The sequence below is a fragment of the Micropterus salmoides genome, unplaced genomic scaffold (assembly GCF_014851395.1).
Source record: "Micropterus salmoides isolate LMB-PRFRI ecotype aquatic unplaced genomic scaffold, ASM1485139v1 Ms_hic_scaffold_17, whole genome shotgun sequence".
In the NCBI taxonomy this organism is placed as follows: Eukaryota; Metazoa; Chordata; class Actinopteri; order Centrarchiformes; family Centrarchidae; genus Micropterus; species Micropterus salmoides.
In genome coordinates this window covers 18,533,986-18,560,335 of record NW_024040817.1, presented here as the reverse complement: position 1 = coordinate 18,560,335, position 26,350 = coordinate 18,533,986, and the positions used below count along the sequence as shown (strand labels likewise).

Genomic DNA, 26,350 nt, shown 5'->3' with positions numbered 1-26,350 from the left:
AAGAAAGAAATTGTGTTTCACAGTGTCTTCAAGAAGAGTATCAGTTTCCAAGAGATTGTTTCAGGCAACATGAAAGTTTTTGTTTCACTGTTGTTCTTGATTTATGGACGTTTTTCATAGCAGGTATTTTGACTAACACAGTAGGAAAAACAGAGGTGTTACTAATAAACTAACATTAACAATGTCTCTGTTCTATCAAAGTGTCCCAGTAAGCCAGCAAGCACAATACCAGGACCCTGAAACCTAAGCTGCTGAACAGTGCTTTTCCTACTATGACATGTCAAAATGTCTTCTGCAGAAAAATGCCAGTTGATTCTACTTCAGATTGAAAATAAATATCTGTATATTTACTTACGAGTCTAAAGCATGTATATAAGTAACTTCGTGGGCTGTAAAGAATCTGAAAAGATCTTCAGTGTGTTTTTAACAAATAATCCAGCAACAATAAGCTGTTAAGGAATAAAATGCACTGATTTAACTTTGAATGTGGCTCCACCATACCCTAGCCATTTTGTGTGCATTTTTATCAAACACACTTTCACTGTGTTTCAGGAGCACTGGATGAGTTCAGGTGCTAAGTTTGAAAAATAAATCCTTACAACGACATAAAGTTGGAATAAGACAACTTTGCTGGTGTAGTTGTAGTTTTCACTGGCTGCCAGTCTTTGTTGCTAAAGAGTCGTTTAACTGAGTACTTTTACTACTATGGTGATGGTTGGAACAGTACATTTTCACTGGTAGTGGGACTGCTCTGGAGCAACAGGGTGATGTTTTGAATAATGACTTTAAAAAAAATCTTACTTGAAGACTTAGATTTAGGTGAAGGTAGTTTCCTGAATCTCACCAACAGTTTTTAAACAAGTTATTCTTCCGCAGACTAATAATCAGTTTTTAAAAGTATATTTACTTGATCATGTTGTTTATGAGAAGTGGAAAATGACTGTAGATTGCAGCCTTACAGCTCTACCAAGGAATCACTGGAAAGAGAAACCGTGATGTGAAGCACAGCGACACACTTTCACCTCTTTTTATTGAGTAAACTTTGCACTGACACTTTCATTTACAGTTTTGGCCACACATCAAACCTCTCTTATGGACTGACAGGGAATGTATCAAGTATCATTTATGAGAGTGCAATTCTATTTTTTTATTTTTTAGTCTGCAGCGGTTGGTTGAGGGATCGTTAAAATATAAACTTTATATATACGGAGTACAGAATGGCACAGGACCATTCCCCTGACACCAGAAACCCAATTCTAAATAAAAAAACAAACAAAATAATAATAATAAAAGCTGCACTCATCAGTCCTCCACATCTTGTCCGACAGCACTGGATTAGTTTAACACATTAACAGCATGTTTGTGCAAATTAAAAGACGCCGGATTCAGTGCTTCCATTGTGTGTCCTGTTGCAATCATGCAACCTAAAACAAACGGTCATTCTTCAGGAAACAACGTCTGAAATTTTATGGGCATCATCAGCTGCCCTCACATCTTAGTAGGCTTTGTGAAATGTCTTCATCAACACCTACCAAACTGCACCTTCAGAGTTCAACAAGGAGAGGAAAAGGTGTTATTTTAGTTTTTTTTGTCACTTCCTCTACAGCCAAGATCACTTCAGTGGACCACTCCAGACCTCACACTTTAAACCAGCTTGAAACTCAAATTCTGATTGCATATCACGTTCTGTCTAACTGCCTACTTTTTTGAAGTAGAGGGAGACATTTCAACAAAATCAGAATTTGCTCTTAAACAGGATATCTTTACATTTGTTTGGCCTGCCATGAAAGTCTGATTAAAAACTCTCGTTATCATAATTTTAGTCCCCCCAAAGCACCAAATTGTGTCATTAACACAACAGGCAGTGTCTAATTTGCTTGTAAACATTACAGCTGGGCAATAAAAGTTTAAAGATAAAGGCTGAATGACAACAAATAAACCCAGTTTTTGATCAAGTGAAATGACAGAAACTTGGCTACTGATTCTCTGGTGGTGTGTTCCCCATTATCTTTCATTAGCAACTTTGTTTAGCATGTTTTAAAAGTAATGACACAAATAAATACTAACAAATACGATCCAAACAAAAAGGCACACAGAACCAACAACTCTGGTCTCAACTGGAAGAAATTTCATCTCTATAATGAGGAATAAAAAAACAAATTAATTAAACAAAAAGGATAAATTACAATAAAAACCCAACCCATCTCCAATCTACCAACAGCACACGGTACCGGCCATCAGTAGTGGAATAGATGTGATAAAAACAAACTAAATTTTAGTGTTCCCATTTACATTGTCTGGTTGTTTTGGATCAGTTTTCACAACAGTTGCAATGTGCAAAGAGACAAACTGTAAAGTCAGCGCTCAGAATACAGACAAGTTTCAATTTTAATTACTAAGCGTACAGATCAAAGAATGAATATGCATTTCTCATGATTTTAACATTACATGTCATTACATTTTATCACTGAGGAGCAGCGTTGCAACAAAATTGCTCTGGAAAGGAGAAAAACAAGTCAAATCTCAATGTTGCAGTGTATTGAGTGCAGCAGTGTAAATTATAGTGGTTTAATGTCATATGCTTTACAGCATTTCAGCAGTGTACTGATTATAAAACTCCCATTGATTGACATATCAAAGCTTTTACTAAAAAAGTAAACTGATGCATCATTTTGACTTGTGTGAATGATTTACTGTAGTGCAAAGTTAGAGTCCAGATTTCTTTATCTGTATTTACAGTAACACATAAATATCTTTTTATTTCTTCTAGCTTACATTAACTACATCTAGTTTTATCTTTTGTATTATAAAATCTTATTATATAATTTGTTGATTTTAAATTCGCTGCCTTGTGTGAATCACTTTGTAACCTTTTTATTTTTAATTTTATACATCAAGAATAGTAATATTATTGATATAATTTTAATTAAATATGTAATTCTTACTCTACATTATTTCACTGACTTCTGCACTTTTTTTTTGTCGTTGCTATTTGTATAATCTTGAGGAAATGACCACAGAATACTTGGCCGCATTATTTAATAAGAATGTTTATATATTAAAATATAATAAAATTCACTGAACACAATACTGTGACTATCTGATGCCTAATTAGAGATGAAAGATGTTTTCCATATCAATATGACCCCAAAATTTTCCGTACAGAATTTTGTGTGAAGAGTTTTGCATATTGTGAAAACTGAGCCAAAGCAATTTCAAAATACAGCAATATGGATGAGAGCTCATCTCTGATAAAGACTGAGAATTATTTGGAATGGGTAGCAGGATGGTGCGGTGAGCAGGTTCAATTCCCTCCGACAACAAGCACACATGATGCTGAGGTGCTGAGACTGACCTCTGATCTCCCTGTGCAGTGGGACAAGACCACTTCTCTTCTGTGATCACTGGAGTATTACAAAAGATAAATATATCATAAAGTCCAGATAAGCGTGTTGTACTAGCGTGACGTTTACTGAGCAGACAGGTGTATCGGAAAGATCAGTAGGCGCTCTAACAAAGCAGGCACAGTGTGCATGAAGGTCCATAAATCAGAATCAGGCCCTCTGATTGTACAGTACGCTAAACAAGCTCCAAGGTTACAGTCATCATCATCTTATTTGGCTCTAGGAGCTCTGAACAGGCTCGTGGTTGGGTCAGCGTGTTTATAAAGTGTGGGAACACAAGGCAAGATTTCAGCATGATCAGCACCAAAACGCCACCCTGGACAAAGTGATAAGACAAAACACAGGAGGCAGGGAATAAATAAAATAAAATAAAAAAACATGTGCAGCATTTTATGTGTTTATGTGTTATGATATCAGTAGCTTCCCATTGATGTACTCTGTTTTAAACACTCATTTGTTTCAAAGAATAGTTTGTCTGTTTTTCTTAAAGCAGACAAAAGCACTTAAAAAAAACTAAATCTAAATGCATATGACATCATCTTTACTGGACAAAGTCCGCAGGGCTGTATGTCCTCTCTAGATACAGTATAATACATACAGTAAACACTCAACTCCCAAAGACCTTTCATTGAGCCGTTACATCAGTGCCTCCCCCTATTGTTTTCTGTTCCTCTTTCATCACTCTCTCTCCCTGTTCTTGACTAAACCGTCTCTTTCCACATCGCTCTGTCGCTGTCACACCAGGTGTACTTGTTCCTCCCACTCCTCCTCTGGTGATTGGTCCCCTTCTAACTGAAGGACGAGGTCTAAGTCTCTCTCTGTGGCCTGGGCAGTGTGTGCGGGACTGTTTCCGCATTGGGAGTGTGAGCACGGGTGTGTGTGCGCTTCGTCCAGCGACAGGTCAGCCACACACCCTGCGTCCACACCCTCCTCGCCAGCATCTCTATTTTCCAGGTCTAGAGTGCTGGGCCGCGATGTCTTCAGGCCCTTCATACCCGCAGCACCTAGACGGGGACTTGCCGGCCCCCTGTCAGCTTCTGGCTCGCCCGCCAGGGGCTGCCAGATCGGGATGGGGGTCACGTCCCTGGAGGTCTGGCTCTCTGACTCAGTCTCAGTGTGTGTGTCAGGGGAGGAGTCAGTTTCTGTGGTGGGCGGGGAAGGGATGAGGGCCAGGCTCTGGGGGTTGTTCTGGGGGTTGATGTTGTTGTTAAACCAGGCCATGATGTTGTCCAGCAGCTGGGCACTGGCTGTGGGGTCCAGGGGCTCCAGACTCTGAGGGTCGCTGGGGGTGAAAGGGCCTCCTGGTGGGATCACCGGTGAAAGCAGCAGCTCCGGCTCAAGCTCTGGAGACGGGAGGCACAGCTGGGCAGGGGGCTGGGGGTCCGATGGGTGTTCGCGATCGTAGGCGGCAGGACGCTCCTGAGTGTAGGAGCTTCTGCGTTCTGGGCAGGGGTTGTAAGAGCTGTCCGATATTGGGGTGCTGTCAAACGTGGCTGTGTGTTCCCGGTCATATGAACTAGAATGGACGGGGTTTTGGGTGCGTTCAAGTGCGCAGGAGGCAGTGTGCTCAGCCTCAGCCAAATAACCACTGGAGTGGCAGTAACTCTGTTCTTTGCCGTCATAGCGAGGATCTGTGATGGTGATATGGTTGAGCACATACGGAGTGCCCAGTGCATTCTGGTCTTGTCTATGACTGCAGTCGCTGTAAGCAGGTTCACTGGTGTACGGAGCAGTGAGTGTACTGTGGCTGTATGTGTGGTGTGAGCAGAGCTGCTCCTGCGTGTGTGTGTCCAGGTCATAAGGAGTGGTTATGTTCCCCAGTTTCATAAGGCTGTCTCCCAGCTCCAGCAGCTCTGCACTGAGGGAGGGAGGTGGGGGTGGCAGGGGGAGGGAGTTAGACAGGGGAGGCTGGGAGGTGGAGTCTGTCCTGTTAGGAGGGCGAGGAGGATCCAGGAGAGAGGTGGGGAAGGAGGAGCCCCTGGCTCCCGGAGGTCCGTCCGTGTTGAGAGAGTGCAAAGCCACATCACCCAGGTCTCCCGTGGGACCCAGCCTCCTCTCCTGTCCTCTGTCCAGTCCACGCTCCATCTCCCCTCTCCCCTCCATGCCTCCCTCCAGGCCTCGCTCTCTGCGGGACTCCTGCAGGGACAGCTGGATGGCCAGCAGGATATTTGGGTCATCTTCATCCAGCGAGCCCAGCGCTCTTCTGCGGCCCTCACTTCTCTCTGGACCTTCTGGAACACAAAATGTCGCATTAAAACAAGGACTGCTTTGTTTAACCTGATTGCCAATTGATCCCAGTGATCAATGCCTCTGCGTGCTTCGACCAGATCAGATTAATGTTGCAATAACTTAAAATCCCATTTGCTGGATGTCCAGTGTAGTGACAAGTCAAAATTTATAAGTGGAGGCAATGAATGGAGCTGGATTAGGATCCACAGTTAGAGCAAATATATTGCTGTAAAAATCTATTGTATATGGTACTACACAGAAGTGAACATGGTACAAAAGGCCATGTACTGTATATACACATTTTGGATATTCCTTTTTGTAATAAAGGGCTTTCTGTGAGGCTGTTACTACATTAAAACATTTGCCAGACCTGTGTTGTCACTCCTCCTGCTGGTCTCTGGCGTGTTGCTGCTGCTTCTGAGGTTGTGCAGACTCAGCATGTCTCCTCTGCGTCGTGGCCTGTGTCTACGGCGGTACTGGATGTCAGCATAATCCTGCAAAAGAGTGGTTCAAGATGGGTTATTATCGAGCAGTTTTGTATCGAGCAGTTTCACAATCTTAAGCACAGAACACAGAATTTAGCCCATGCATACGCACAAAATGCCAGGAACAACAGTGCGTTACCTGTGAAAGTCTCTCTCTTTGATCTCCTGCTCCCAGTACAGAGTGACGACTCCCCATCTTAACACACATAAGCAAACTAAGTCAGCTGCAGCCGTGGTCATGCATTAGATGACTTAGGTCACTAAGCATAGGTTTAGGGAATAGCATTAGCTGGGCATGAACCAAAAAGTTAGCAGAACAAAACAGTTATGGTGCGACAGGAGTCGTCTCTGCTTACCTCAGGGGAGGCAAAGCCAAGGTACTCCCAGTCCCATGATCCTCCAGGGTAACTAAAACAAACAAGTAAATGTTGGCTAACAGTGACACACATGAAGCAGATAACTTCAATGTTCTTCTTCATCCCTGCCAGTGGAGGGAAGAAGTAAACAAAACCATGTACTGTTTGAGTGAGTCCAAGTGTGTTTGTCCATACTTCCTGCGGGGAGGCTCAGGCGAATCATTGGGAGCGACGCCTCGGGCCACCGACGCCAGGAATTCTTGCCTCTTCTGCTGCACCAGACGGGCTGCACTGATTATCTTGTGGCAGGGCGTCCTCAGGTACGGCCGGTTGACCTTCTGCGCCAGATCCTCCACAACCATCTCCAGGTCCGTCTGGGAGGAAACAAACAGCAGCATGATAACCTCCGTCTGCTCGGAGACTGAAAAGTCAAATTTGCAACTCATATTTAATTCCTATTATAGATAAGACATGAGCGGAGCATATTTAGAATATTCTTTATCTCACAGGAGACTTTTATAAAAATTTTAAGCCTGTTCAAGTGTCTGAAAAATAGACCTCTGATGGTTCAAATATCTTTGCAAAGCTCTGCTCTGCTGAATATTCATACAAAGAAGAATTATGGAAATGATTTTGTTGACCCCCTGACATGTCGTCTAGCATCACCATTAGTAATACAACACCTAAACATCAGATTGCCACGGGACTTGCTAACAACACTTTGTTCTAACCAGTTTAACCCTGTGTGGTTTTAGGGATGACTGGATGGGCTTAAATTGTTAGTCCTGTACTTTCAGAGGACACATGCATGTCACAAGTTAGGTTCAGTGACTTTATTTGTACCCGTGGGCAGATTTGGTTCCCAGTAGACAGACAAGGCATCCATGTTGACACACATTGTACAAACAACACAGACAAACATGATAAAAGTGCTCAATCAAAACTAATCATGTTATAAAAAGAGAAAAATAACAATAAAAACATCAACTAGAATAAATAACCATTAGACTAAATAATGTAAAATTCAGGTACTAATGTTGCTATGAATTATTCATCTGTGTGATGGCTGCTGGAACAAACCTAGTAAATCTTTATACCGCTTTGTTCTACAGGAAGAATCTTACTTTCGCTGCACATATGTATTAGATTACCTGCATGAGCTCAAATATCTCTTTCTGGGTGCTGCCTTGCTGCAGGAAGAAGCCGTACGGGTAAGAGCACTTCAGGACGCGCCGCGTCTTCAGCAGCTCGCACACCCCGTCCTCAATGAACCGCGTGTTTGGAGGCGTGCCTTCGCCTGGACCGAGATTATCATTATAATGCAGATAGGATTAAAGCATTAAGATTAAAACAAAACAAAACACTTTATACACCTCGTATCAGTTGAAAGGAACATACTTAAGCAGCTGACAATCAGCTTTACTCAATCAGTATTAGAGGGACTTACGGCAAATGAAGGCTCTGCTTAGCTGCTCCATCTTCTCTTTAGCTGTTTTCAGCAGTTTCTGCTCCAACTAATCAACGAGTAGAGTGAATACACATGATCATCAGATTGTTATGCATCCCAAATTGCCTTTTTAGAAATTCTGGCCAGCTTTGCATTGTTATAATTGTGTGTGCGTGTGTCGAGAGGGCATTACCTTATAACTGTGCTCATGGTTCTTGAAGCGGGTATAGTAGTGCATGAAACGGTCCAGCTCTTGAAAACTTTTGTGCTTCTTTTCTGCCTGTAACAAGAAGCAACTCATTTTCATTCAAACATCTTGGCGTGCGTTGAGTACATGAAAAGCTGACGGTCGCATGAACACGTGGTTCAATGACGTATCATCAGAGAGGCAATCAACCAGTTCTTGCAGGTGGAAAATGTAAGCAGGTTTGTCTGAATATATTTTGTGCGAATGTTTGCTTCAGTGAGAGCTTGTGTGCGATCGACTGAGTGTGTATTTTGTAATCTTTTGAGCATATGTGTGTATTTATACCTCTACAGTCATCTCCTTGGACTGCTCTTCTAGCTGTTGAATGACCTCATAGCGAGTACAGCGATAGTAGCCTCCTGTTGATGAGCTGTGCTTCTTCCACTCCTCCAGACAGATCCAACAAAAGTCATACTTACACTACAGAGAGAGAGATGAGATCATGTCATCATTCTAACCAAAATACGGTAAATATAAATATATAAAAATAGAATGATTAATACAGACCAGAACTCATTATCTGTACAAATGATGACACACAGCTGACAGAGAGATTAATCTGTATACCTTGGCACACTGCATATGGTTGCATCCCTCATTCTTCTGAATGGGCGACTTGCAGTTGGCACACGGTTTGGAGTTAGTTAACAGCCACAGGCAGTTAGCAGCATCCTCATAGGCCTCACTCACACCTGCCACTGTGGAAAGCACACACACACGCACACGTTAGCAACATCACAATTGTCCAACATCTGTCCTGCAGATACACCCTCCAGCAGACATATGCATATTATATATATAATTTTTTTTTTAAAAAGACATTACAGCTGTGCAATATCACTATGAAAAATCTCATATCCCGATATTGGTAGTTTCATATTCAGATAATGATACATATCATGTTATAGCACGTTTTCTGTAAATTCAATAAGTGCGCTCCAATCAGGATTTTTTGGGCCAATCACCGATTGCTGAAAGCAGTATCGACCGATACCGATCACTGAGTCTATTTGAAGCTTTTTATTTATCATGTAGCATTATACAGTATACTGTATGTTGATTTAATTAGTCCTAAAAACAATGTATTAAGTATTAAAATTAACAGATGATAAAGTAAATGACAACTGTTTATTTTATTGCCAGGACACATGGGCAACAAATTCAATTCCCTCTGTCTTAGAGACTTCAACCATTGAAGCCTTTGTCTGATTACTGTGAACACCTTATAGCTTAACAAATATAGCTTTACTGTGGAATAAACTACAAAAACAGAACAAACACCTTCTTTATACATTTACTTCAACTATAAAAACTGCAACAAAAAAGGCTGAGTCGGTGATAAACTCTGAAGTAGCCGCTTTTTATTCTGGAAAGCTCAGGCAGGTTCTGCTTTAGAGGGTAGAGAGAGGGAGAGTGGGCTACAGAGAGGAGTCATAGCTGTCATCACTGAGATTAGAAAATAAGGGAAATTTAAATAAATAAGAGTACAATGTTAATTCCACATTATACTGTTGGTATATTGTTAATATTACTTATAGTTACAATATTCTTTATAATTTTATATGGTTTACCACTAGTATAGTCCTAATATTATTTCAGTGGGTTGTTTTCATTTATTGAATCCTTGTGCAAGAAGCACAGTCTAAATCTTTTACATAGGCCTACTGCCACCGGCTTTACCAGAGGAGAGAGTACCAACACTTCATATAAGGCCAGCAGGTTTTTAGTTGATTTTATAAAGGTTAAAGATACGGGAGACTTACTGGGAAACATTTAAACGGGAGGATACTGGCTTAGAACGGGGAAAACGGGAGGGTTGACATGAGAGGAGTAGAGAGAGGAGTGGGGTAATGTTAGGCTGCATCCACACTACTACGGTTTCTAAAAATTTTTTATAACAAATATGATCTTCTCTGTCCACAGCAGTGTTTTAGCTGTTTAGCTGAGTCTATATTAAAACGACATCTAGAGGCCGTTCACATACACTGGGCATGCTAATCCGCAGTTGCAGAAGATTTGGCGAAAGAAGAAAGTAATACAGACGAAGAACCACACCAGGTTTTTTTTTTTTTTGCATTGACCGACAACGAAGTGCGACTGTTTCTCAAAGCAACACAGGAGTACAAAGAGATTGTGGTGCCGGAAAACAGACTGGGAGTCATTGCAAAGTAAATACAGAGACATGCACAGTAGCCTAGGCTACAAGTGTTTACAGTATTTACACAGTACAAAATATTTTAATAAAAATACAGAAACTAAAACTCTGACAGTAGCATCGTGTTTTTGCTTTGCATGACTAATAAGACGAAATCAGAAAGCCAAATGTGAGTGTCTGTGTCATCGTTTTATAAAGTCCTCTGTTTTGCCCAAACAAACATCTTTGGATTGGGCGTTTTAATCTGGACGGGAGGCGGAAACGTAGCAAAAGCGATCCGTTTTAAAACGAAAACGGAGAGAGAAAGGCAGTCACCTGATTGAGCTCTCGTCCGTAGACTCTACATGATTCTTGCGAAGGTGGGTAAAAGGGTTAGAGGTGTTTGAGTCTTTCATGTGGACCGCTCTGCAGTATAATTTGCAACGTATGGTTTCCTGCTGTTAACCCCATTAACAAGGAAACAAAACTGGAAACACAAACAACACAGGATCAGACTTACACTCCTCAGGTTTCATCTCTGTGACCTTCTGGAGCCAGTTTCTCCACATCTGACAGTCACATGGCTCATGGGCCTCGCCAAGGCACTCCCTGCAGTCAGGGAGTGTGATAAATAAAGTACAGTCAAATACTATGAGACTAAAGCAGCATAACAACTTATCACTCATCCCTAGAAAGCTAGGCAGAAAGATAAGAGTGAGAGAAGAATGAGGTCATGATGTTGGCCTGCAAACTTTTACAGCGTAGTTTTCAAAAAAACAAAATTGGTTAACGCTGTCAAGCCCTGAGTGAACAACCATGACCATGTTGTGCAACACAGTGGCCTCTTCGTCAAGCTGGGTTGAGTGTGAAAGTATGAAATGAATGGAGAGGGAAAGTGTGTGGCTTAAACCCTACATTGCTCTATATTTGAAACTTGAAAGTTAAGTGTATTTCTGAGATCAGAGGTGCATAATTGTATGTGTGTATGCAGCCAATAAACCGTGAAGTGTACCAGCAGAAAAGGTGACCCTTGCCACAATCGACGGCTGGGGAGGGCAGCAGGGGGAAACTCTGTGGGTCACTGTCCCCGGGGCCTGGACGGGTGAGCCGCACCGCCCGCTCACAGCGTGCTGCGGGACACCAGCGGATGGCGGGATTGTTCTCCACAAATGCCTGCAATAGAAAGCGAAAGAGAGCACACAGATAAATGATAAGAAGATACAGAGGTAGAGGATGAAGAACAGAACAATTTGAAGAGCAGACGTGATTGGGAAATAACGGAAAACAGGAAGAAACAAACAGACAGGAAATAATTTGTCATATAAATATGCAGCAAATTACCCAATATAAATTTTCAGTTGAAAAAAAAGGATCAATTTAGCTGCGGTGAGACTTTGGGAACATAAATCAATATCCGTGTGTATTGTTTTTACCTTGATGTCAAACTGTAGATATCGCTGGTCCATCTCTCTGGAAACCACACTTTCGATCACATGCACCGGCACCAACTGGTAGCACTCGTAGGCCGGGCAGAAGATGTTGTGTGCATCACCCTCCTGAATCTTTACATTGAGGAACCTGAAGAACGCAGTGAGCACGTGTCAGGAAAGCTGACACATAAATGTTCAAACACCCTGACGTATGCAGGAACATTTACACACACAAAACACAGGTCCCTACCCTTCCCAGCATGCTCTGCAGAACTCGTGTCCACAGGACATGTCCACTGGATCCTCAAACACTGAGATAGAGCAGAGACAGATTCCACACTGCAGGGAGACGGAAGATAAACACATCGCAGGATATTCAGATGTTGTCCAACACTTAATGATTTCAAAGTGATATCTAACAAATTACTCTATTCCATTAACTTGAGGTTCAATGCTTTTTGATGTGTTTTCATGATCTACATTGGAAATGGACAAAATAACAGCAAACCAATATAGCAACTGAAAGAAATCCTACCTTTGCAACAAATGAACATGTTTGGTTGTGTGAAAGAGAACCAAGTCAATTTCTTTGTAATTCCTGAGGCCAATTTGCGAGGTTGAATCATTGTATTAGATTTTATTATTACCATCATGTTGTGATGTGATGGCCATCCAATATTATTATCCCTATTTTTCGAAAGACAAGCAGAACTCCCATTATATTATTATTTTATTATTGTATAAGTAAGCACATCGTAAGCAGTGTACAATCCTGAGTCAAATTCCTCATATGTGAACACATACCTGGCAATAAACCTGATTCTGATTCTGATTATACTTTTCAAGTAATATCAAATCACATGCCTCTCTTAAAATACAGCCCGACATCCTTTAACGTCTACAAATCTTCCAGTTTAAGGAGTCTTAAAACTTAAAAGCGTTGGTTGGTTTTTGAATTGGGGTTGTATAAGGTACTCCAGTTAGTTGTGGATGGCCGTCCACAGCAGTATATTGCTTAGCTTCTGTGCCAGTAAAACTCTCTGCCTCTCCAAACAAGGGGCATGTCAACCGCCACCTACTGCTGATAATACACTGACTATGGATAAGTACCTCATACAACCCCACTTCAAAAAATCCAAACTAACCCTTTAAGGTCTGAACACTGTGATAGCCTACAAGTTAAACCTTAGTCAGGATTTGCAGGCAGACAAGTACTGGATGCGTAATTACAATGGAAAAGAGGCTGATGTGCAACTCCAAAGAGTAGAAAGAGGAAGTACTGTGAGAAAGACGGCCTATGACCTCCTTTTTCTCTGGTAAGATAAGACATTAACCTATAATCAAATAAATGAGACACTCTGCAGTCTGACAAAAGTTCAACTAGAATAAACTTTTTTTTAATACATAGACAAGTTTGCAATAGATGCACTTTAGTCCACTCATTCATGTCAGCTGTCAACACAAGACTTTAAATACAGTGGATATTGTGGAAATGTAATGGATGGACCATTTCATTTCATCATCATCCATCCGTCATTAATCAACTAAATAAGTCAATTCACATTCAAACGTAGGTTTATCAAAAAAACAACATCAGAGATTTGCTGCATCTTGAAGAGTTGGTTAAGATTAAAAGGTATTCAAGTCATCACTGGGTGTCTCACCGTAGACAGGCCTTCCTCTCCAGGTGTGAGGCAGCTGTCAGTCGGTGAGGTGAGGGTGAGCGTGAGGGGCGAGCGCGGGGTCCTAGGGGTGCGAGGCGAGGGTAGAGTGTCCCAGGCATTGTATCCACTGGGCGGTGGGATGGGCATGGCCACACCTGAGCGCTGGCAGCAGCCTTCAGCGTCTGACATCCAGGCTTCCAGAAGCTTTTCTCTGTCCCAGTCTGAGAGAAAATGAGAGAAAGAAAGAGAGAGGTTGCATTCACAAGTTTGGAGGCAGGGAATACCTATGTCATTTTCTCTGAATAATGCAATCACACACTGACAGTGCTGTGAGGGTTTGTGAAGTTGATAATTGACTTTCTTTAACAGACAAACACACACACCATGCGCTCGGAGCAGGGCCTCAGCAGTGAAGAGGGGGGCTTGCAGCATGTCAGCCGTCTCTACGATGAGCATGTCCTTCAGCCTGCGCAGGTCTTGAAGCTTCAGTCCCTCATAAGGCTGAAGGGGGGGGGGAGAATTTCTTTTTACCATCACATGGTTCACTTTAAGGACATTTCCTGTTTCAAAGTTGAAGCACTTACTAAGGTCCCTGACCTTAAAAAGAATAAAAATAGCACATTAACATTAAAAGTACAGCCAGCAGGAAACCCCCAGATCTAGTAACTGTGATCTCACCTCCTTGTATTGCAGCAGGTTGGTTTCGCCATGTGCGTCTGTGTTTGACTGCTGAGCTGAAGAGGAGGAGAAAACCATCTGTGACTCCAGGCTGAGGGCCAGCTCGGTGTGGTGATGCCGCTCGGCGTGATCGCATGGCGTCAACCTGTCCTCGTCCTCCACAAAAAGGTCCGCCTCGCTCTGGATTAGCAGCTAGAGGGGAAGGACAAGGAGGGAGAAGAGAGAGAACAAAAGGAATGGGAGAAAGAGGGGAGACATGGATAATAGAGAGGAACAAGAAATTGAAGGAACTTGCAACAAAAGAGAACAAAGGAAGCGAGCGGCAACAGCAAGTGGAGCAGACAAAGAGAAAAGAGGAGGAGGGGGAGAACAGAGAAAGAGAAAACAAAAGAGGTGGTGTTAGAAAACAGAAAATGTAAAAAGATGGAGAAAACGACAAGTGGAAGGGAACAAGAGTCAAAAGAAAGTTTGGTAAAATGGAAATTGATTGAGGTATGGACAGTTTATGAAAGAGATGAATAAACAAGGACAGAAGAGAGGGAATGTAGAAATGAAGAGAAATGTGTTTTTATCTAAAAAGATGCACATATCAGTATTTAGCTCAATTTCTTGGAAAAAAACAAGGGAGGAAGCAGTAGCACTACTTGGATCAGACAGTAATGAAACAAAGCAGATGCTCTTGATGCAAGGACTGGTATAATACTGTGTACAGATTTCCAGGACTGCGCTCCGTGTGATTGGATTTGGCAAAGATTTTACAGACAGATCTGCCATACAGAAAATAATGCTCATCCTAATGCGAGTTCGGTGACACACACACACACACACACACACTTTCTCTCACCTCCACACAGCTTTTCATGCCTGCAGATGCAGCGTAGTGCAGACAGGTGCTGTGGTGATTGTCGGTGGCGTTGACGTTGGCCTTCTCATACTGACCTCCCTCCAACCTGGCTCCGGTCCAGCTCAGGATCATCTATCGACAGGGGAACCCACAAATAAACACATGTTGTCAACTTTAACAAAAGAAACAACTTTAAATAATACACTTTGAGTTTGTACACTGAACTACACCTGCAGGCAGTCCGCACGCCGCTGCTCGTCCCTCTGGGGTCTGGCCAGTCGGGGCGACAGCGCTCCCTCCGACAGCAGCAGGATCTGTGGGCCTTGGCACAGCACGTGGAGGCACGTCTCGTTGTGCACATTGCGCTTGTTGGGGTTCCCCTCTTTACTGAACAGGAAGGACCTATACGATGCAGGAAAGAAAGCCAGGAATAAATTAAACAGAAGAAGGCTTAAGGATAAAACAAGTTCAGAGGAGTTCAAAAGCGACGTGGGAAGAGAAGAAAGCAATAGGTAGAAGACTTCAATCAGAGGGTGGAAGAGGAAACTGCAGCATACAAAAGAGAGAGATCGCTGTGGAGGAAGGAGGAGATGGGGGGATGGAGTGGAGATGACATGAGGTTAAAGTATAATGGTGAGATGGATTGTGAGATGAGTGTTAGAGAGAGGGAGAAGAAAGATGGCAGAATATTGACTATTTCTGTTTAACATCTCTGAGATAATGACCATGCTGGCTAGCAGGAGTACACACACACACACACACACACACACACACACACACACGATGATGGATGTGCCAGTTGCACTGGAAGCCAGGCTGCGGTTGCAGTTCTGTTTAGTAAACAGTGTTTCTCTGCTCTTTGTCTGTCAAAACCTCCATTTACTGATTAGCTTTCCGCTCATTCATTTGGCTCCACCTATTTTTTCCCCTCTTCATGATTCTTTCCCCTCCTTTTCTGTCCTATACTTGCTTTTTTCTCCTCCTCTACAAAGTTTTTTTTTTTTCCCAAATGACATCCTCCTCTACATTATCCTATGGTAGCAGCATGTTAATCTGTAAGGACAAAACCTGTTTCTATTTCTTTAGTGGTTTAATATGAATAGTGGGGCAAAGAAGAAGAAAAGAAAAAAGACGCTGCTAAGCCTCTCTGCTCCCTCTGCACTTTGGACACAGCAGCAGCAGCCACTATTGAATTAGCGTTTGAATGTTTCCTTATTGTGCAGCCTTTCAGCATATCCGTCCACTGCTGTCCTGCTCTTCCACTTTTGACCTTCTCATCCTGTCAGCCACAAGCCCCTGCAGCCTCCCCCTAATGACTGCACTGCCAATTCACCCACACAGCAGTTCAGGATGGATGGCCCTAATATCAGTCTAATACAGACAACAGTCTAGGGGACGTCACATGTTTTGCTGCACTTGTCGAGCACCAAACTGTTCAGACCACAAAGTCATTTGACGAGGGCAGGAAACTTCATGGGAGAGTCAAAGCAATTCACACTGAAATCCTGAATTAGGTTGTCCTGTGCGGCCAAAAGGTAACCGAACCTGCCCGCGCACAAAAATAAAAAAGGGGAGTTGTTCGGGAGCTGCAGTGTGTTGACAAATATGTCTAACCACATGACGTCACAGTTGTTGTTTTTACATATTTGTAACACTGTTTAGAACAACATTCAGTTGTTGTTGTTGAGATAGGGTTACACTTCCTGAACTACACGCATTTTTCCAGTAATAGGTCCACTTGTGATTTGCACTTCTCTTGGGATTACTAGCCAATCCAACCCACGGAGACGACTAGAGGACAGCAAATAAACAAGGAGTAGATAGACGTTAAAAATAATCTGAAAAACAGACTCTGCATCTACCAGCCCACGCTTGTCCTCTATGAGTCTTTATTTTGTCTGAGATTTCTCGGTCGTCTATCTGCTTGGACAGAGGGTCCAGTCGAGCTGCTATAACAAAGGAGCATTTCCTCTGATACTAATCAGGAGCAGAGCGCTGTGTTCAGCACGCCTCTCCGGCCCATTATAGGTTAGTAGGAAGGGACACAAATAGCACACCAATTGATTCACTGTGTTATATTCACAGACTCAAATGCATTAAGCGGTTGTGGAGTCACAGTTTCCCCTCTCTCAAAACACACACGCACGTGTGCACAAATGCAGATGCACAGATAATTGACTGGCTTTTTCAAACAGCTTCCTCTGACCCCCGTAATCATGGAAAGAAAGGGCAAAAGAGAGGAAGAGTGCAAGGAGGAGGAGGAGGAGATGAGGACGACTACTGAGTCACAGAATCAGCTGTCTCAGTCATGGCCATCAGCCTGATTATCCCTGCAGGGGGTAAAAAGACACACTGGTGTCTTGCGTGCTGTTCACACTACACAACTTGCCGTCTTGTGACGGGAGTCTTGACGTCGTTGTGGCGTTCACACTACGTGACTAATCGATTACAGGGGGTCACACATTACGCGAGCTGACAACGACTCTGTCACCCGACACTGGTCCCTAAACCACGTTTTGTCAAGAAACATACGTGAAATGTGAAACGGGAAATGACACGAACCTACAGACAAAACAGCTGTTGTTTGTTATTATAAAGACAGCAATTATAAAGACAAAGAATATGGGTGAAAGAATGGATTGGGACACGCAGGTAGCTGGGATTGTCTGAGCTACAGAGAGCGCTGGAGGTGAGTAAAAAGTGTTTTGCGGTGAAAAAGTAGTTGCCTGCTCTCATTGGCTGAATGTGGATGTCGAGTTGGCCGACTTCTCCAGATATTTGGCATGCTAGATATCTGGCAGACATTGGCGATGTGTCAGAAATGTGTCAGGGAGCCGTTTTGACACGTCATTGAGTAGTTCACATATAACGACTGATCGCCGATCAACCCCTGATTTACTCCCGATCACAGCCTGACGGTCGCCGAGCGGCAAATCGGGCTAAAAATCGTGTAGTGTGTACTAGGCTTAAGACTCAGTGACTTGCCTTTATTGTTTCTCTCAAGACATTATCCGACAGTGCTGGTGTATATTTGTGTACACCTATTTCAAACAAGTATGCATGCAACAAAACTCCTTACAGAAAAAAAGAACCATGCAGTAAATTTTTAAAAATCTGCTAACGCTTGCGAAGTGGCACTGTGGTGATTTAGCTTTGCACTTTCATTAAGTTGGGGGACTCAAGAGAAAGAGATTAAAAAGACCGGGAAAATCTACACAGCAGAAGCAGAGACATCTTGACTTAGTAAAAGACAGCTTTCCGTTAGGCCCAGGTCTTTCAAACTCTATGAATCCAAGTTTGTAAAGTGTGCTTTCTGATTTAAATTTGAAGCCCACTTTGAGGTAAACCTGAGTTATTTTACCAGTAGATTTACCACAGATAATCATCACACAACTGAGTAGTAAAGTTACTCCTCATGATGAGTACACCGAACCTCATGTGGAGTGCCCCTTTCATGTTTGCTTTTTGTTGAGTCTCTCACAGTTGCTCATTCTAGTAATTGGTCCTTTTTGATGCTATCCATTGCAGTTTTGACAATCAGTAGGTTGGTGTGGGTCTAATTGCATCTGATTGCCAATGTTCTTCATGGCTAAGGCACTTTTTACCATGTCTGGCGCATGTCAACTGGATTTATGAGACTTCATCATTTACATAATTTGACAGTATATACGACTGGCCTCTTTGGACTTCTGTGCAATAAGTTGCCTTAACAACACAATGGTGAAAATGGTGACACTCAGAAATCTATTAAAGCTGACATAATGCAAATTGTTATTCAATTTAATATGACTCACTGGCATAACTGCCTTTGTGACTGTATTGGAGAACTGCTTAACACCATTAGATCTTAAATATAACTGTCGAATTCAATTAGCACCTCTGACATTCTCAATCAAATCCAAACCACAAAAACATGTTTTTTTACCTGAGCAGACGTGTCATGGCATGGCGGCAGACATAGTGCAGGGGCGTGTTGTGCTGGTACTGCTCTCCATACGAGGCGTTCGGGTCCAGGCCTTCCCTGAACTGAGGGTTTCCCTCATACAGCTGCCAGGCCAGGGCCTCGTCGCCACCCACCAGGGCCTTGCGGAACTTGGTGGCCGTGTTGCCCATGGCTTCAAGCTTGCAAAGGGCCGCCTAAAGGGAGCTATGGCAGATGCCCGTCTGCCTGCCCGCCTGCCTATGCCTCCCTCCTCCTCTTCCTCCTCCTCCCCGTTCACCACAGGTCACAACTTAGAGCAACATGGTTCAGTGTTTTCCTGCCCTGGAAGTAAAAGAGAGAGAGGGGAAGACTGATTACAGGAAAAGGATGGTGGAAAGAGGGACATGCAGTGAGGTAAGAATTCGAATGAGTGTGGGGGGAAAAGGGGTGGTGAAGGTACCTCTACCGGAAATAGAGGGGAAAACGAAGGGATAGAAGCAAGAAGCTAGAAAGACAGAGACATAATTAAAAAGAGGGCAGGCGAGAGGGGAAGGTTAATGATATCCAAGCCATCGATCGTTAGTCAGTTGATGAAAAGGCATGTTCAATATTACCACAATTGGCTACTGGGAGTCCAGTGAGCTTACTTTGGAGGATTTTGCATATTTTAGACTGTTTACATGCTTGTCTTCTACTGGAGAGTCTGAATGTGTGTTAAACCATGCAGCACTAACACAATGGGCCAAAACCAGTTTTACTTTTGCCTCTCAGGCTCTAAACCAAATAATCGCAGCTATAGCTGCTACAGCTTACTCGCCCAGCAAGATCCACAAGATCTCTACAAGCTAGATCCACAAGCTATCATGATCTTTTCATTATCTTCAATTTTCAATTAAAAAAAAATGCAAACCAGAGTAATAACAGTGTGTTGAACAGAAACAAACACACACTCTTTCTCCTTCACATTTTGTACATAATCACTATCTTTACCAATGTGTTCTGCTTCATTTCCTTCCTCGTCTTCCCCACCTCTCTCTTTCTTTCTTTCTCTCTCACACACACACACACACACACACACACACACAGTCCTGTCTTTAACACACACCATAACATCCTATAATGAGCAGAGTATGTATGTGAGTGCATGTGTCTGTGTGTGTATTGTGAGCCACTGAGGGTATCATTACAGTCTTTATTCTATGGCCATCTGTCTGGTCCTCACAAAGAGCCTCTTTTAGCCCGGCTACAGTTGGCCGCTGGCTGGCCAGGCTCTGGAACATTTGAATAATGTGGCTGGCTGCCTCCCCTCTTCTGCCTCCCATTTCTATACAGACAGGGATGCAGACAGAGAAAATGCACACTGACAGATGAAGACATTCAGGCCGCACAGAAGCTGCTACCGCTGGCGAATAATAGCCAACATCTTGTAAGTTCTGCTCCTGTGATGCATGCAGTGGACTGGACCTTGTGTGTCTGTGTTTGTATATCTGGAGGGGGGTGGTGGTGAGGGTGGGGGCGGGGGTTACTATAGTTAATAGGTCAGTCTGTCTGCTTGGCTCTCTGTTTTGTGCACACTGGTTTACTTCCAGTTCACTTCACTCCTCTGTGTATCTCCGCCAGTCTCTCTTACTAAATAAGGACAGGAAGTCTGGACACGGAGGAACTTTGGAATTTCAGGGATCCCAAGTCCTGCTGTTTGAACTTGGCAGTGACAGGGCAATTATCTACTATAACGAAAGCTGGTCGAGCTTACAGTCATTTAGTGGTCGGGTGGAGTGAGGCTGAGGAAGTGTTTCATTCCTTACTGTCTGGACACCGTGCACAAAAGGTATGTTTATGAATAAAATAGTAAGTTGCACAGGTCTACACAAAACAGGCATTTTAGGCAATGTAATAATCAAGACTTAATGACTCAGGAGCTCAAGAATCCCAAACACATGAATCTTATCTGGAAATGTTGTCTGATGATTCCTGCTGACAAGAACTCAAGTCATGGTTACAAAAACGTGTTCAATATCCAATGATATAAAACAGAGAAAAGCAGCATTTCGGCACTTTTGAAAAGAATAAACTTTAGAGTGTTTGCTAGTTATGCTTGATAAATGATACTTTTAATGACAAAACAAAGCTGCCAATTCATTTTCTGCTAATCGACTGTCAGATTTAACAGACAACAATCTTCAGTTACAGTTCTTCCAGGGGTCATATCAAAATATTAACATCACACTTATATGTATCTCAGCTCTATGATTTGTTTTAACTAGGCAGCTATGATCATAGACTTTAAGTTACTATTAGACATGCAAACAGGGACACAGTACTTAAACCCTACCGGGAAGCCCATTGAAAGTGAAATGTACATTTACAGCTCTGTTACAATCACTCTCACATGTCTTTAAAACAGAAATCCCCCACTGTGGTGCCATTGCAGTTATCAAAACTTGCTGTCAGCTCATATAGACATTCACTCAAAGACCTCAGTCAAAGTGTGGGTGGATGGTGCTGCTGTATTAAAGCAACAAAGCTAAGCTGTCAGAATATACATAAAACTTGAGGGAGTCAGGCATGAGCTGCATAATGAGATGCAAGTTACTTCAACGGCACTTCGGCATTTACCAAAATTAGCTAGGTCACCGTGTATATCAGCTAAATATTCGGGTCAGACCTCGTGTGGTTACCTCTGAAGAAGTGTGTCAGCATGAAATGGAGCACAAAACAAACAGCAGCCGACTTCTCTCTGCATGTTTCTGTCCATGCGGCCCCTCGGTTAAAGCTCCTTTGTTCAACACATTGACAGTCTGTGTGAATCACTAACCTAGCCGGACAGCGAGTGGTTAACTTAAGGTGTAGGTAACCTGAAATGCCGCCGACAAAACGCGTTACCTTAACGTTTTCACACGGCTGCATGGGGAAACGTTAACACCCAAAGCAGCCTACCTTCCTGCCGCTACCGAAGCTAGCAAACCGTCTCTCCCTCCGGTGGACGTTAGCTACCTCCCCGACAGCAGGACAACTGTAAATCTCCGCCGTTACTTACACGGTCGTTTCACTTGGTCACTAGTCGCACATTCGGAAACCTTCGCAAATCGAGAGCCATTTTCTCATTGCTGTCATTCGCATCCACGGCTGCTTTTCCGCTGAACCATCCTCTCTGCCACCGGACCCGGCGGGGACGTTGCTGCTGCTGCTGGGAGCGGAGGGGCGAGACTGACTGACTCGGTTCAGTGTGTTGTTGTGGCTGCCAAAGAGAAAAGCCTACTGCGCATGCTCGGAACCAAGTGTCACACGGTGGGCTCTCACCTGATTGGTCGGTTGTCTGGGTTCTCTGGGTGGTTTTGTTTGGTTTACTGTTTGCTTACTGAAACCTTCATTTTAAATTTTATTTTATAGCTGATATAAACAGTTGTATTTCAATATCTATATATATTGATTGATTGATTTATTGATATCTTTATTTCGAACTTAAAAAACACAGTGTTAAAAAAACAACCAAACAAAAACTCCATAATTTCCGGTATTTTAACACCTCTATTTACATGTGCGAAAAGAAGTAGGAATAAGTAAAACCCCAACTCCAAATGCCATAATTAATAAAACAACTAAAAACCCTAGCAAAAAAATATATCTATAAACAAAGACAATACATATTCAAATATAGTTATATTCACATACATGTATTCACACAAACAACAATATTTATACACATATATAATTCAATAAAACCCCAGGTGAGTATTAGAACCCTACATCATCTCTATACCTCTTGAATATAATTTCTTTGTACATCTTTTTAAAACGGAATATGTTTATCCCACAATTTAACACCATAGACAAATAAACCGAAACTTTCCTGGTTGTTCAAAAACTGTGAGTCTTAAAATTTGACTTTCTCCTTAAGTCGTATAACCCCCCTCTCTTTAAGAGAACCTTTGATGTGTAGGCCTATTACCAGGAAAAATCCTGTAATTTGGCAAAAGTGGCAACATCACACGTCTCTTGTCTAACAACTCCTGACCCCCAGCTGGGGAACCACTGTATATCATTGCATTGCTAATACTAATGTAATAATATATAACCAGCAATGTAATGTTGAAGCTGGTCAAAATGGAGATCATTTTAATTGGACAGGTTAACATGTAACTCCCATTTATGTATTAAGATCTGATTCTATCAAATACCTGTTCTGGAGGAAAAGTACAATATTTGAGGAGCAGAAATTAAAATAAAATGGAAGTACAGTAGTTGAATAAATTTCCTTAGTTGCATTCCACCACTTGTCCTCATCATCCATAAATCCATGAAATAATAATTACATCCAAAACAAAACTTGGTCAAACTTAAGACTTTATTATAAGCAACAAAAACACACTATTTGTCTTGATCATTTTGATAACGCACCATTAACCTTCATTAACAATTAACTATAACCAATAACCATTAACAAAAAACACAAAAAAGATCCAAATCTGCATAAACTGAACCTTCATTATGACATAAGCCAACTTTGAAATATTAGGAAAAGGGACACTTACAAATTGCAAAGGAGCAGTCAACAGTCATTCCGCAGTCAGTCTCTCGCTCACAAACACTCACACACAACATACTGACAAAGGCCAATAATGCAGGCCTCACAAAAGGAAGCCTCGTGAGGTTTGGTGTTCATGATTTGCTTTGATCTTACATTGCCCCTACCAATATCGTCTGAATGTTGCTGAATGCCAGGTGTTTTTGCACGATGAGCAGCAGAAACTGTGGGGAAATGAGACAATAAATGAGCGTTAGAGGGACAGAGCTTCACAGGGTTAGGGAGATTCTACCTGAGAGTCAGCATGCAGCAGCTATTCCTGTATTAAGTTTATTTTCCCCCTTTTTTATTGGGTTAATTTTGCTATAAAATACGGGGCGGGGGGATACAAACATAGAGCAACAGGGTAACTCCACAGACGTATCCATATCAAATGCACAAACACATACTTACATAGACTCATACTTTTGCATATACATCCATCCATCCACCTCTTTTTTTGATATACATATTTTATTATTACTTACATGTTGCTTTGTTACCTCTGTAATATTCTGAATGGTTAAACTAACATTTTAAATTGAAAAGGGTCAACATTCCCATAAATTTATAAATTAAATTAAATCAAGTGCTGGATTGTTAACTAAGTACTTACTCAAGTAATGTAGCCTATAAGTATGAGAGAGTTACTTGTACTTTACTTGAGTATTTCCATCTTATAATACTTTATATTTCTATTGTACTTTTTACTCCACTACATTTCTTTGATCACTTTAGTTACCAGTTACTTTGCAGATTTAGATTATATTACTCAATATAAATCAACTAATACATATATTATATATTAGCTCCACCTTTACCAGCTGCACCATTAAAATGATAAACACATTAATGCATCACTAATTGTTATCCAGTAATTCAACATAATGATTCTGAAATGGGCCATTCTACATATGTGGTACTTTATATTCTGAAAACTTTTGTACTTTCACTAAAAAAGTATTTTTTACACTGTAGCATTGTTACTTTTAGTCAAGTAAAATATCTGCACACTTCTCAAATTGATCAAAACAAATATTGCATAGCAACAAATTAAATGCAGTTTGAACAACAGTTCCCTAAGATGTGGTACCTATTAATCTGCTCATGTTGTTGTATGATGGTCCAATGAAGATTAACTTAATTTTAACTTACGTCTCTCTGAACACCTGCTAGATCCCAAACAAGTGACTTCTAAGTGCACAACATGTGGACAATTCATCAACAACACCTTAAAAAACATTTCTGTAAGCCTGGGGGGGTTGTCTACCAATATTTATTTAACATGCAACGGATTGTTATATTGCTTGTGTTTTTCTTCCTTTTTTGTGTAGCCTATAAAAATAATATTTGGATTTGTCTTTTATGATTAAAATAAATTATAAATTGAAAAAAGATTTTCCATTAAGATAATATTTGCCTCCTTTTGCTTTAGTTTAGTTTACTTTAGTTTTATATCATTGCATTAACAATTGTGTGGGGCAAAAGTCACAGCAGTGGTACTCACTCAATGTTGGTTTAGGATGAAGACCATTGTAATAAATATTATTATGTCTCTCGAAAACATAGAAACCTTCCTCTTTGAGCATTTTAATTTAAGGTAGGATAATGACCAGCAGGGGGCACACTAGACTAAATGAAATGGGTGACATAAAGGTTTATTTTTAAATTTTTAAATTTTATTTTAATAACATAAAGGTTGACAGAATGTCCAGATTTTAAGTAGGTGTGGGAATCCCTGTCAACATAATCTAATATCAACTAAGTCTTATAAGACATATTTGGATGTATCCCAAACAATATATGGTCCATCCATCCATCCTGCATACAGGGTTGTGGGGGGAGCCAATCCCAGCTGACCTCGGGACAGGTTGCCAGTCCATCGCAGGGCCACACATAGACAAACAACCTCTCATGCTCACACCTAAGGACAATTTAGGGTTGCCAATTAACCTAGACTGCATGTCTTTGGATGGTGGGAGGAAGCCAGAGTACCCGGAGAGAACCCACGCAGACACGGGGAGAACATCCAAACTCCACACAGAAAGGCCGGGGCAACCAGGGTTTGAACCCACAACCTTCGACAGTGCTAACCACCGCACCACCGTGCCGCCCACAATATATGGTCAAAATAAAAAAAATACACTTTTAAAATAACAAGAAAGCACAGAGTGAATAGCTGATGCTGCAAATGCCTAATCAGCTATTTTATAAACAGAAAATGTTTAAATTGTTTCGATCTGCATCTGGCTTTACCTCAAAACACCCACAGAGACAGAAATTCATGAGAAATGTGTTTTTATTCTTGTTGGTATTTTTATTTCGTAAACATTTCCCATGGTCCATGATCTTATTTTTTCCCTCAAATGTGGTATATACCTCTTACCAGCTGATTTATTCCAGAAAGCAGATTCAATGCAATAACATGAACACCTTTTGACACAATCCAATAAAACGTTGAGTTCAATCAAGATCTTCTTGATAAAATCTCAACCAAAAATTATCATTAAACCCTGTAGGTGTTCATGTTGTCAGTAAATGCCAAAAGTGAAAGTTGCAGGGTTTAGCTAATTTTGAGTAAAGAGGACATGGTATGATATAAAGTTGCCTATTTCCCCTCAATAGCGTATTGCAACAGCGAATTTCAAGAAAGATTTGCTTGAGAGGTGGGAGTAGAGAAAACGTAGGCTTGATCGTCATCAATTGAGGATGGTTCGTTATGAGGCAAAAAAAGGGATCTAGCAGACCTCAACCGACTGTTAAGATGGGGATCTGGATACATCGTTGAGGAGAAAGGCATTAAATAAAATAAAATACAAATACAAAAAAATGTAATACTACTGAGATGATTATCTTATTACCTTTTGGGCTTGTGACCCTTGATCCAATAACTCCTGACCCCCAACTGGGGAACCACTGTATTATATATGTAGCTGGTCTATCAAA

General features: G+C 41.7%; 1 protein-coding gene across 1 annotated transcript; it reads right to left on the bottom strand.

The window, feature by feature from the left end:
• Positions 1 to 998: 998 nt before the first annotated feature.
• On the bottom strand, positions 999 to 22,072 carry LOC119907207 (ankyrin repeat and IBR domain-containing protein 1-like). The gene is made up of 21 exons (XM_038724904.1): positions 21,878 to 22,072; positions 18,844 to 19,182; positions 15,149 to 15,320; positions 14,919 to 15,050; positions 14,075 to 14,266; positions 13,780 to 13,897; positions 13,397 to 13,617; positions 11,983 to 12,071; positions 11,736 to 11,880; positions 11,315 to 11,475; positions 10,823 to 10,911; positions 8,736 to 8,866; positions 8,454 to 8,588; positions 8,115 to 8,201; positions 7,922 to 7,988; positions 7,626 to 7,771; positions 6,670 to 6,848; positions 6,475 to 6,526; positions 6,258 to 6,314; positions 6,004 to 6,127; positions 999 to 5,635 (listed from the first exon to the last, which is right to left on the bottom strand). The coding sequence occupies exons 2-21, from the start codon at positions 19,029 to 19,031 to the stop codon at positions 4,140 to 4,142; spliced, it is 3,981 nt and encodes a 1,326-aa protein (XP_038580832.1). The 5' UTR covers positions 19,032 to 19,182; positions 21,878 to 22,072; the 3' UTR covers positions 999 to 4,139.
• Positions 22,073 to 26,350: the final 4,278 nt, after the last annotated feature.